Source organism: Triticum aestivum, chromosome 4B (genome assembly GCF_018294505.1).
Source record: "Triticum aestivum cultivar Chinese Spring chromosome 4B, IWGSC CS RefSeq v2.1, whole genome shotgun sequence".
Lineage (NCBI taxonomy): Eukaryota > Viridiplantae > Streptophyta > Magnoliopsida > Poales > Poaceae > Triticum > Triticum aestivum.
This window is the reverse complement of record NC_057804.1, coordinates 172,072,080-172,084,070: the sequence shown is the minus strand read 5'-3', so window position 1 is coordinate 172,084,070 and position 11,991 is coordinate 172,072,080. Positions and strand designations below refer to the sequence as shown.

At 47.9% G+C, this 11,991-nt stretch overlaps 1 protein-coding gene across 3 annotated transcripts; it reads left to right on the top strand.

Annotated features, from left to right (window-relative positions):
* Positions 1 to 4,519: 4,519 nt before the first annotated feature.
* On the top strand, positions 4,520 to 9,532 carry LOC123091633 (type I inositol polyphosphate 5-phosphatase 10). Of its 3 annotated transcripts, none has more exons than XM_044513199.1 (7): positions 4,520 to 4,733; positions 6,440 to 6,556; positions 6,651 to 6,732; positions 6,973 to 7,111; positions 7,227 to 7,331; positions 7,929 to 8,771; positions 8,852 to 9,532. In XM_044513199.1, exons 2-7 carry the CDS (start codon positions 6,482 to 6,484, stop codon positions 9,333 to 9,335), a joined length of 1,728 nt encoding a protein of 575 aa, XP_044369134.1. In that variant the 5' UTR covers positions 4,520 to 4,733; positions 6,440 to 6,481; the 3' UTR covers positions 9,336 to 9,532. The 3 variants fall into 3 exon arrangements, with proteins under 3 accessions (XP_044369134.1, XP_044369135.1, XP_044369136.1); XM_044513200.1 differs by lacking the exon at positions 4,520 to 4,733 and adding an exon at positions 4,766 to 4,863; XM_044513201.1 differs by lacking the exon at positions 4,520 to 4,733 and adding an exon at positions 4,890 to 5,962.
* Positions 9,533 to 11,991: the final 2,459 nt, after the last annotated feature.

Below are 11,991 nucleotides of genomic sequence, written 5' to 3'. Positions count from 1 at the left end.
ATTGGAGACCCCGACGCTTACCCGAAGCTTTACACCATAATGATTGAGCTCCGAACACCACCAACCGTCTAGGGCGCCCAAGCACCCAAGAGGAACAAGCTCAAGGGCACCAAGCACCCAAGAGTAATAAGCTTCTCAACTTGTAACTTCCACGTATCACCGTGGAGAACTCAAACCGATGCACCAAATGCAATGGCAAGGGCACACGGAGTGCCCAAGTCCTTCTCTCTCAAATCCCACCGAAGCAACTAATGCTAGGGAGGAAAATGAGAGGAAGAACAAGAAGGAGAACACCAAGAACTCCAAGAACTAGATCCAAGGGGTTCCCCTCACATAGAGGAGAAAGTGATTGGTGGAAATGTGGATCTAGATCTCCTCTCTCTTTTCCCTCAAAAACTAGCAAGAATCCATGGAGGGATTGAGAGATAGCAAGCTCGGAGAAGGTCAACAATGGGGGAAGAACACGAGCTCAAAGGATAGGTCTCAATGGGGAAGAAGACCCCCTTTTATAGGTGGGGAGAAAATCCAACCGTTATCCCCTCACTCAGCCCGCACGACACGGTACTACCGCAGGGAGCTGCGGTACTACCGCAGTTGGCTGCGGTACTACCGCTGCAGGTTGCGGTACTACCGCGTGTGCAGCTCTGGCCAGATGAAGGCCTGTTGCACAGGGCAACGAGCGGTAGAACCGCCGGAGCGGTACTACCGCGCGCCCCTACGGTACTACCGTAAGGCAGGCAACACTAGGCGCAGAGAAAGCACGAACGTAAAAAATTACTTCCGTACCTACTTCCGCTGAGGGAGGACCTGCACAAAAATCCGGCACGGTACTACCGCACACGAAGAGCGGTACTACCGCGTAGGGCGCGGATGTAAAAAATTACATCCGCCCCTACTTCCGCTCATGCTGCTAAGCCTGGCCAGAGCCCACGGTACTACCGCGTAGGGCGTGGATGTAAAATATTACATCCGCCCCTACTACCGCTCGAGCAGTTGTGCCTGGCCTGAGGCCACGGTACTACCGCTCCCACAGAGCGGTACTACCGCAAGGGCCTGCGGTACTACCGCTCCGGAGAGCAGTACTACCGCATGCCCCAGATCAGCAACACTAGGAGTCCTTCATTCTGCAGAGAAGACAACAGAGGGAAACAATAAAACCAGAACTGCCATAACTTCTGCAAATGAGCTCCGAATTGAGCAAACTCAAGCTTGTTGGATACAAGACAACGAGTAGCATCAAAACAGAGACTGGTTATAGTAAGAAAAGGCAGGGGAGGTATGCCTAACAAGAGAGGAGAGGAACCTCTAACAGAGAAGAACCGGCAGAACCTCCAACATCGAAAACATCATAGAAGATGCAAGTGAACTCCGTTTTCGATGAACTCGAGCTTGTCATGAAAATGACCAAAAGCTCCAAATCTCACAAGGAGAAGAACCAAACAAGAACTAAAAAAGATGATGCAAGGATGCAATGGTTTGAGCTCTCTACGAACGATACGATCAAGCAACTCATCGAGAGCCCCCCTTGATAGTACGGCAATCGATCCTATAAATCGGTCTCCCACAACTACCATGAGACCGGTAAAATAGAAAACCTATCAAGGGCAAACCTTTGCCTTGCACATGGTCCACTTGAGCTAGATGATGACGATCTTGACTCCCTCAAGTTAGACCACCTTTCTTGATTGCTTGGCTCGAAGAAGACTAGTTGATTGCTCCCCCATACTCCACTATGGGTGAGCCACTTTTCTGCACATCTTCACAAGTCCATTGTCGCCACAATGAACGGCAAGCTTCAAGCATATGATCTCTTCGTGATGATTCAACTTGAGCTTGCACACCACAACCTAACCCCACAAAGAACTCTCACGAAGACCATGGGTTAGTACACAAAGCGTAATTGACCATGCTTACCATATCATGGGATCGCTTGATCCCTCAGTACATCTTGTGCGCTTTGTGTGTTGAATCTTTCCAACTCTCTTCATTTGGACGATGTCTTGAAGATGGACATGAATGATCACACAATCTTCTTCTTTAAGACATGCTTGCAATAAGCTCAACACTCGCATCATCAATCTTTGGATAATTCCTTAATAGCACCTTGGTCAATACATAAACTCCTTGAAACCAACACATGGACTTCAAGAAAATCCTATGGACAAATCCTTCAAATATAATTCAAGACAACCATTAGTCCATAGAGATTGTCATCAATTACCAAAACCAAACATGGGGGCACCACATGTTCTTTCAAGGTTCACGGCCCTGCCATAGTCGCCGCAAAGCCGCCGCCGGCAGAAGTGTGAGATTGGGGATTTTCCAAGGGTTAGGGATGCGGGTGTGCATGATTCATGATTCAGGTAACAAGTGGCTAAATGCCGGTTCAGGCGTTTTTTTTCTGAGATTCGCTATGAGGTCGGGGGTGTTTCTGCAAACTTGCCACGCGCCAGCCACTTCGTACCGCTTCCAGCCGCTGCCACTGGGCCCCGCGAGTCAGGATACGACAGCACCTATGTTTTGAACCGTACGTGCTCGCACAAACAAGTTTTGGCACCACTTCATTTACCTCTTCCATAATATAAGAAAGTTTTTTGACATTAGCGTAGTGTTAAAAACGTTCTTATATTTTAGGACAAAGGAAGTAGTTACTAGTCCCTCTAGACCAGGGGAAAAAACTTAAAACAATCCTCTCAAATCCCTTTGAAACATTTACGGACACGTCGAACAAAAAAAAATGATACAACCAGATCCCTCATATTATTTCTACACATTCGGGCTTGCGGACGTGTCCGCCACGGCCCACCTCACACCACATTTCCTTCTTTATATTTTTTCTTTTCATGTTCACCAATAACATGCAATTGACTAGATATATAAGAGCAACTCTAGCAGACCCCGCAAAACTCCCGGCCCGCAAAAATTCCGGCGAGTATACGGGCTCAGCCCAATTTTCCGGTCAAAACAAAGCCCGCATACTCGCCCGGCCCACAATTTTTTTTGCCGCAACCTGCAAACCGCACGCCCCGAGCAGTATAACTGTTGTTCCGCGACCCTTTTGCGGGTCCAAACCCTATCCCCCCACCGCCGTGAGCCACCCGATTCCCCTTTCCCCTCTCCCAATTTCTCGCCGCCGGCGACCACCCGCCCCGCCTCCAGCCGCCATGTGGGGGCGAATGTGGAGCTCCGAACGCGGCTCCGGCAGCAGATCAGGCCGTGAGAGGGACCCGGAGCGCGAGCGGCGTGTCCGCCGCGGATGTCGCTGCCGGCGAGCTTCAACCGCCGCGAGATGGAGGAGTACGACCGCCGTAGCGCGTCCTTCTGCTCCGTGAGATCTTCCTACGCCGGATCCTCCTCGTCCTCCGGTGCGGGCTTTCTCCCCATGAAGAGGGAGTGGTCTGAGGACGAGGAGGAGCTGGAGGAGCCGACGCCGTTCGCCTTCGTCCCGGTGAAGGAGGAGCCTGAGGAGCCTGCTCCGCTCGGCCGCCGCGGAGTGGTCGGGCCTGAGGACTACGTCGCGGACTTCGCCGCCGTTGCTGCCGCCATCGCCGAGCGGAGCGTGCGCGAGGAGGCGGAGCGCCGGAGCCACGCCGAGGAGCTCGAAGCCCTCCAGTGGCAGCAGACGGTCGCCGCCAACGAGAAGGCTGAGGAGTGGCGCCGCATCCGCGCGGAGCAGGCAGCGAAGTACATCAACCTGTGCAGCTCCGGCGAGGAGGATTGAGCGTCGCTCGGCCTCCACGGCATCGTCCATTTTGCCGCGACCTCGCCATCGTCAGATCCGACCCCCTCTACTACTAGTTAACGTAGCATGTAGTATGTTCTATGTTTAATTTGTTGATCAAGTAGTATGCATAAACTCTGTAGTATGCGATGTGATGAACTATGTTTGCGCAATTTCTCCCGCGAAAGTGTTTTTTCAAATTATTCAGGTTTAGATACGGTATCTGATCGGCCGCGCATGTTTTTGACCCGCAAACGCCATCTTCGTAAAACCGCAAACGCGTTTTGCGGGTCGAATTTTGCGGGGTCTGCTAGAGTTGCTCTAAGAAAGAAAATGAAAAGCATGACTATGTATGGACAAATATGACTTAATATGGACACGACCGGATACTAACCAGGCGCGTCTGAGGACGTTTAGGGGACGGATTTGCTAAGACCGGCCAGATGATTTTAGATTGCTATATACTAGTATGATACTCCAGTTTGCGATATTTTCTGTTTCACACATATTACAGGTCAGACTAGGAGTTTTCTGAACCAAGAACGTGTAAAATTAGTCATGTGATTCTGACTATTCGTCCAGAAAAGAAGAGGCCAAAATGGTCCGAAAATGTTTGACTCTGTTCTGAACAACAAGATCTGATGTCTGACCACACCTAAAATTTGCCAATTTTTACGGTGGAACGGAACCGAGAAGAGAAGACGCGCGGCGACAAATTACTCCTCCAGAAACATGGGGAAAAGGCGACGCGCGCGCGGGTAACAGGGAATGCCCCCCTTCTTCCTCCCACGGCTCCGTTTGGGTTTGACCTCATCTGACCTGACCAACCGCCGCCCCCTCCCCTCCACGTCCCCCCACTCCCCACCATTTCCTCCCGTTCCTCGTCAACCGCACGTCTGCGCCGGCAGCCTCAGGCAAAGGCAATCACGAGAAGGACGCGCCGGTGACACACAGCCGGGCAGCCGGCCGGCGGTTTCTCAGACTGCCACCACCGCGTTGCAAAAATAGTAACGTACGTTCTCTCTTGCTCTTTCTCCTACCTAGTAGTATTATTAGGCCGCGTCCATTTGGCATCTTTCCCGCCGCGCGCTTCCATTCCATTCCATGGAACGAGAGTCATCGCCACTCATTCATTCACCAAGGTTTCTCCTCTTTTCTTCCTCCTCCATGGCTAAGCCTGTCCTCTTTTCTTCTGTTTCATCTGTATATGCTTTGTCCCGTGGTATTGATCCGGTTCTCATCTACACTCCTGCGGTATCCAGTGGAGAATTGAACTTGATCATTCGTAAATCGTAATTGTGGTTTGGTATCCGCGCTTGTCATTTTGAACTCTTCCTGCATGCTGCAGTTCACCGATTTTTCTATGAATACTTTACTTTAATTTATGTTCTCTTGGGGGCATCGATCGACCCCCCTCTTCTTTGGACGCTTCCAAGGCCAAAACGGCTGCCTCGGGGAATCAGTGTGGTCTCCTTCCCCCCCTTCTTGGTTTTGGCGTGTAATTGGACAGACAATAATACCAAATATCGCACTCTGTTACGAATTTAAAAAGTGCAACTCCGTTTGTTTGTTCCTGTTGTACACTTGTACTATCTAACATTTTTTTCTCAAAAGTTTCAATTTTTATGTTTATTACAGTTCCTAGAGCCTGCCTCACCTTACCACTTGCTGGATGGTTCCAAAGAGCTGTTAAACACAGCTCTATGCTGTTTCATGACAGCTTTGGTTTGAGCTGGTTAATCTATTCAATTTGGAACTTTTCCTAATTACTTGGAAAAGGCTGGTCAACCTCCATCGCCTTCTATACCTTGAGCTTGCCAACATAATTTACAAGACCTATTACACACATACACACTTCCCTTCTCTCGACGAAAAAAAGGCGATATCTTGTCTCAAGGAATTCTTTTTCCATTTGTAGCTAGGCCTTTTGGCTTCATACGTTTGGTTGCCATTCCAAATATATGATCAGAGTTTCTTTGCAACGGCGGTTTAGTTCTTGCGAGGAATCAGGATGCAGGTTGTTACAACATGATTGCTAGTGTGCTAACAAATGTGTGAATTCCACGGGTAGTCATGTCATGTCCATATCACATTGTTTTGAGGAGTTTACTTTCTGCGGTTTCCTTTCGTTATCATTGGTTTGTTGAAATTTTCTGAAACTTGTTTTTGTGCCGTGACCGTGGCAGCAGCACTAGCATCGCCCCAGTTGGAACTTCCAATGGCTGCTTTAAATTTCTTCAGGTCAACTTCTACTATTCCATTGAATTGATTGCATCAAAGAAGACTAGGACACCTGTTTCTTTATTTTTATTCAAATAAACATATTTCTTTCTTTCTTTCAAGGTATAGATTCTTCCTTCTTATAAGTGGGGTACACATGCTTTGCTATCGTCTGAGCGACCGCGACACCAATTTTGTATGATTGTTCCATTTGGTGTTTTGTCTATGAATGCTCAAATAATTACCAATATATTTGGTATTTGAGGGAATGGGTTCTCCTTTTTGAAATCAGTCCTTGCTTGTTCCTTTCTTTTCTGATAGGCTGGTCCTATTTAAATAGTATACTCCTGGACAGTTGTTGCTTGTCCTGTTTCTTAGTTTGGCTTTGAACAACTTTTGGTGGCTGTGTTTCAGAAGAACAAGCCTTAGATTGTTGGTTTCACCATGGAAACAAGGAAATTTCCATCTGCCTGACTTATTCTAGGAACACTTTTTCAGGAATTAGATTAGGTCTCCTCTGCTAAGTAATTGCTTTGGCACATGAGCCATTCATTTGATGCTGGAAGAAGAAGCTGGGCTCAGAAAATGGACCAGAAAACCAACAGGAGGAAGAAGGTAACGTCTATTCATTTGATGCAGTAGATGAATGGGCTGCAAGTTCCATCAATCCAGATAATTATCACTCAATTTAACTCTTCTCCTTCTTCAGTCTCCCTTTGGAAGGATTCCTACTGTGAAGGGTAGGAACTCTTCATCGAGGTACGGTGCTGAGCACTCTATGAACACTACAGGTAGGTTCTCAAGTTTAGAACATTATTACATTTTTCGATGAAGCAAAGTCACCGTGTTTCTCTCTTCTGCAATTCATGATAAGATCAACCCATTCCCATGTGTGATGTGGAAAGTTGAAGCCTGACCTGGGGCATGGTTATCATGCAAAGTTCATCTTTGGTTAAGACTAAAAAGCAATCCAAGATGCTAATTTTGTGTGAAGGTGCTAAAGTAATTCGGTGTTTGCATTTTTTTTTCAGTTGATTTGAGAGAGAGTCCAGAGCACTCACCGATGGCTTCGCCTTCAGCATCATCTTCATCCTTCTTCAAAAGTACAAGCCTAAAATTCAGCAACTACAGTTCTCCTGTATCAACCAGCACGCATATTGAGTCTTTTAGGTACACTCACGAGTTTTTTATCAACCAGCACACTTCACGCTGCAAATAAATTTGTATTTCTGTGTGACGATCAAATTCAGATAGTTTTCCTCCTTGGGTGGTCTGTGTTTCACAGGGTATTTGCAGCAACATGGAACGTCGCCGGAAAGACTCCAGATATGGAGCTGAATCTGAATGACTTCCTGCCTTCTGATGACCATTCAGATGTTTATGTTCTAGGGTATGTTACAAGATATCATAATTTTGCACAATCTTCTATCTCTTGTCAGATGGAGAACAACATTGGACTTGGACAGCTTTGATTTAGGGCCACATCATTGTCAATTCATTAACACACACGAGCTCTGCGTGTTTGCGTAGACGAAGACATTGCCACTTTCAGTTCCTCTGCACCACAAACAATTTCATCACATCTCCTGTTGTTGAACTGTGTGTATTATGCAAATTATTGGCATGTTTTCTTGTGGGGTTCTTTTGCTTGAAAGGTGCTATTCTTCTGAAAGCTATGTTTCAACTAACACAACCAGTTGCTACCTCTGAATTTTTTGCTTCCAGAAATTTCAGATAACAAGTATAGACACTATTGTATTTGAAGTTTTAAACAATGGAAAATATGAAATATTCTGAGAAATGAGAAGAACCCGGTGAACGTTTATTATCTCACCAATTTCGTAGATATTGTTTCAAGAACTTTGAAGTTTCAGTTTCACAGAATTTGCACCGGATACATGGCAAGATTGCTTTGGTAGTACCATCAGTTTCAAGTGCAATTAATCTCAGTTACTCGAAAGCTTAATATGCTGCAATGGTGATGCAGATTCCAAGAGGTCGTCCCTCTCAACGCCGGGAACGTGCTTGTGATCGAGGACAACGAGCCGGCGTCGAGATGGCTCGCGCTCATCAACCAGGCGCTCAACCGGACTTCGTCGTCGCCGCCGGCTAGCCGGTCCTTCAGCCAGTCCGCCTCTCCTGCTTCGGCACTCCACACGGCGAGCTCCAGCCCGCTCGACCCATCGCAGTTTCATAAGAATGGGTCCTCCCCCAGAGAGGTTCGCCGCGCCGCCATCACCCGCGGCCGCCGGCTCAAGTCATGCACTTGCCCCACAGAGAGGCCGCCCCGGCGCCGGCCGTACTCCAAATCGTCGTCGTCCTGCCTGATGATGCGCTGCGGCAGCAGCAAAAACCGGCGCCGGTATGCTGTCGAGGGCGACACGACGACGTCAGACGAGGAGGACATGGACGTCGTCGTGGACGGCGGTGGGGAGGCATCGTCCATGGCGTCCGACGCCACGCTGTTGCTGCAGCCGGCGGCGGCGAACCTGCAGAGGAGGTACTGCCTGGTGGCGTGCAAGCAGATGGTGGGTCTCTTCGCAACGGTGTGGGCGCGGCGGGAGCTGGTGGCGCACATCGGCCACGTCCGGCTCAGCTGCGTCGGCCGCGGCATCATGGGCCGCCTTGGCAACAAAGGGTGCATCTCCGTGAGCATGTCGCTGCACCAGACGTCCCTCTGCTTCGTGTGCAGCCACCTCGCCTCTGGCGAGAAGGACGGCGACGAGCTCCGCCGCAACTCCGACGTCGTCGAGATCCTCAAGAACACCCAGTTCCGCCGCGTCTGCAAGCGCTCCGGCCGGCGCATCCCGGAACGAATCCTCGACCACGAGTACGTCAGTCTCTCATCACCGCTGATTCGATTCTTGCATCGGATTCTGCCATTAATCTCGAGCAATTCGGTTTGTGCAGTCGCGTGATCTGGCTCGGCGACCTGAATTACCGGATCGCGCTGAGCTACGCGGAGGCGAAGAAGTTGGTGGACACCGGCGATTGGGCGGCGCTGTTCGAGAAGGATCAGCTCAAGACGGAGAGGGAGGGCGGGGTGTTCCGCGGGTGGAGCGAGGGCGTCATCTCCTTCGCGCCGACGTACAAGTACTCGTGGAACTCCGACAGCTACTACGTAGGCGAGGACGACGACGGCGCGGCGTCGAAGAAGAAGACGAAGCGGAGGACGCCGGCGTGGTGCGACCGGATCCTTTGGCGCGGCGACGGGATCGTGCAGGTGGCGTACGTCCGCGGGGAGTCCAAGTTCTCCGACCACCGCCCCGTGTGCGGTGCATTCATCGTCGAGATCGCCGTCCTCGACGGCGCGGCCAAGATGGTGAAGCTCGTCGCGGCAACCGCCAGCATGAAGGTCGGAGCGGAGGAGCTCCTCCTACCTCGGCAACCGTAGCGAGAATCAGCCATCGATTTGCGCAAGTTGGGGCCAAAGAAGCTCATCGCATCGCATCTCGTTGCGTACGCCACTGATAATCTAGGAGATAGGTCGGCGCGTACTGATGCGTGAACCGCTGTTGTTTCTTTGTGCTTTCAAGATTCAGTTCTGACGCCAAATGCTATAGAAACTAAATCGCTCTCTCTGACACCAAATGTTTCCCTAGACTAAATCACTCAGCTCTAATCTGCATCTCTGAACTGAATGTGTGTAACTAGTTTACAGAAAACATTTTCATATATTAATTATACAAAAAAAAACAATGTTGGGAGACTATTCTCTTAAAACCCAATTTGGGATCAATTGTCCATTTGTCAACGACAGGATGCATCAATTGCCCTGTTTTAAAACTGACTTTTAGAAGATGGTTTGATTTACACTAGCCTTATTGAATTCTGTGAAATCGTGTGAAGACAGAGATATCCCTTTGTGGATGCTGGAAGCTTCTGGTCTACTTCCTCCGTTCCAAAATAGATGACTCAACTTTGACTAAAGTTAGTACAAAGTCTTGAGTAATCTATTTTGAAACGAAGGGAGTAGTTACTTTTACAAAATGGTTAATTTTGGTGGGATTCCATTTGATCTCAAAGTTTGTACTACTTGAAAAAATTAATGTTCCTCCAAATATTCATATGTACCTGTAATAAGCCCTCCAGATAATCTAGCTAAGCGCAGACATGTAGATGATCTATCTTGTGCCTTTTGTAGTGAACCTGAGTCTATTCTATATTTATTCTTTGATTGCATTGTTGCAAAGCACACCTGGGAACCTATTGCTCATAAACTTGGTATTGTTGTACCCTGTTCTTTCTCTAATTTAGCTGTTATCTGGAAACAAGAAAAGAAAGTTGAAGTGATTACTATCTTCCATGTTGCTACCTTGTGAGGCTTATGGCTTTTGCGAATTAATATCATCTTTCGGGGTCAAAGGTGGCGAAGCCTGAAATGCATCCTGGCTTCGGTAGGTCCTCTGGTTCGACTGTTGTGCATCGGTGCTCAAGCTACACGGCTTCTCGAGTGTCTTCAGCTACTTGACCATCATTGTGGCGAGTTTCTTCGCATAGCTCGGTGTTGATTCCTTCCTTTCCGTTATGCTAAACGCTTATGTGCGCATTACCTGTAATAAGTGCAACTACTATCCGATTGTGGACGAGAGGTGTGAATCGTCTATGTGTTGGATGGTTTGCCTTCGCTTTTTTTAGTAAAACGTTGGGGTGGGCGAAAACCCCTTCTATATATATATATATAGAGGGAAAATCCGTCCTACCACCCGGTGGTAGTTACCCCACATGTCTCATATACTACCATGTGATACTATACATATTATTTTATTATTTTAAATATGTTCATATATTATATCTAAGATATTTCAAAGCAAGTTACATGAAAAAATTGCATATGAGCCCATAGTTTTTGTTATATTTGTAAAATACGTACATATTTATACGTAAAAATAAGCATACTCAAAAAATGGTACATACTACCTAAAAATTAGTATATATATATACACATGAAAAAGCGGTTTGACCTGCTTTTCCCAAGAAACTTAATTACGAAATACCAACGCTCGGCGCTGAGACTGGCTGAAGCGCCATATCAGTCCGCTCGTGGGCCATTAGATGACCTTGCACCCAGTTGTTGGATCAGCATCGCACCCTCCCTCCATTAGTTTTCCTCTTATACGTCATCGCTACTTTGTCCACTCATTTCCCCCCTCTCGTACGCCTCTCATCCTGACGCCTTCCACAATGACGTGCTCGTGTGTCCTCACCCGGCCTCTCTGGTGCGTCTCATGCCTCCATTCACATCAAACTCCTACTGGCTCGCCACACTCGCAACGGCCATCGGCCAGCTCGCAACACCGCATGGTTGTCGACGCAGCCTCGCAGCTGTAAGTGTATCTAGTGCCCCTTTAGCGGTTTTGGAGTACTGAAGACAAATGGGTAAAGAGACTAATGTATTTATGAGCATACACAAGAGATAAAGTCCCCGAAGATTTTGGTTTAACCAAGGAAGTTGACCCCTAAAAATATATGTTTACATTGAAGAAATTGATGCGCCCTTAAAAGAAATTGAATTGAAGAATTGGAAGCTTGAAGACTTTGTTTTCATAGTTTCTTTCTTATTTATTTGAGTCATAAGAAACACCGCACTGTCAAAGGGATCTAGGTTACACATAGGCCTATTTTTGAAGTGATGCTCAAACCCAAACTTACCTATTTCTTTGAGTGAAGACTTTGGAAATCTCTTGCAGAGCAGTCGAGTTCTTCAGCGACAGAGACGAAGTTCTTCTGGTCGTTGATGAAATTGGTTTGACTGAAGAGTTAGGATCTCGCTAGTGCGACTCTACTATCGTGAGGAAATTGAGTGTTCAAAATATCCGACCGTTGCTGAGTAAGTGCCACCTGTTGAGTGGATCCTTATCCTGACAACGGTCGTGTCTGAAGGGCATGATGGTCTTATCATGTCGGGTTTCCCCAGGCTATAAATAGTCACCCCCCAACAACCATTTGTTGGTCGGCTGCTCTGAGTGATTGATTGACATGTGTCAATTAGAGCAACCCACCCTCCGAATTCGAGAGAATGCTAAGTGAGGAAAAAGCCAAACAACCAG

Bases quoted from the DNA above. Each gene is read 5' to 3' on its own strand.
- LOC123091633 (XM_044513199.1), top strand. From the start codon at position 6,482: ATGAGCCATTCATTTGATGCTGGAAGAAGAAGCTGGGCTCAGAAAATG. The intron at 6,557-6,650 runs GTAACGTCTATT...CTCCTTCTTCAG, and splicing joins AAACCAACAGGAGGAAGAAG to TCTCCCTTTGGAAGGATTCC. The intron at 8,772-8,851 runs GTACGTCAGTCT...CGGTTTGTGCAG, and splicing joins GAACGAATCCTCGACCACGA to TCGCGTGATCTGGCTCGGCG.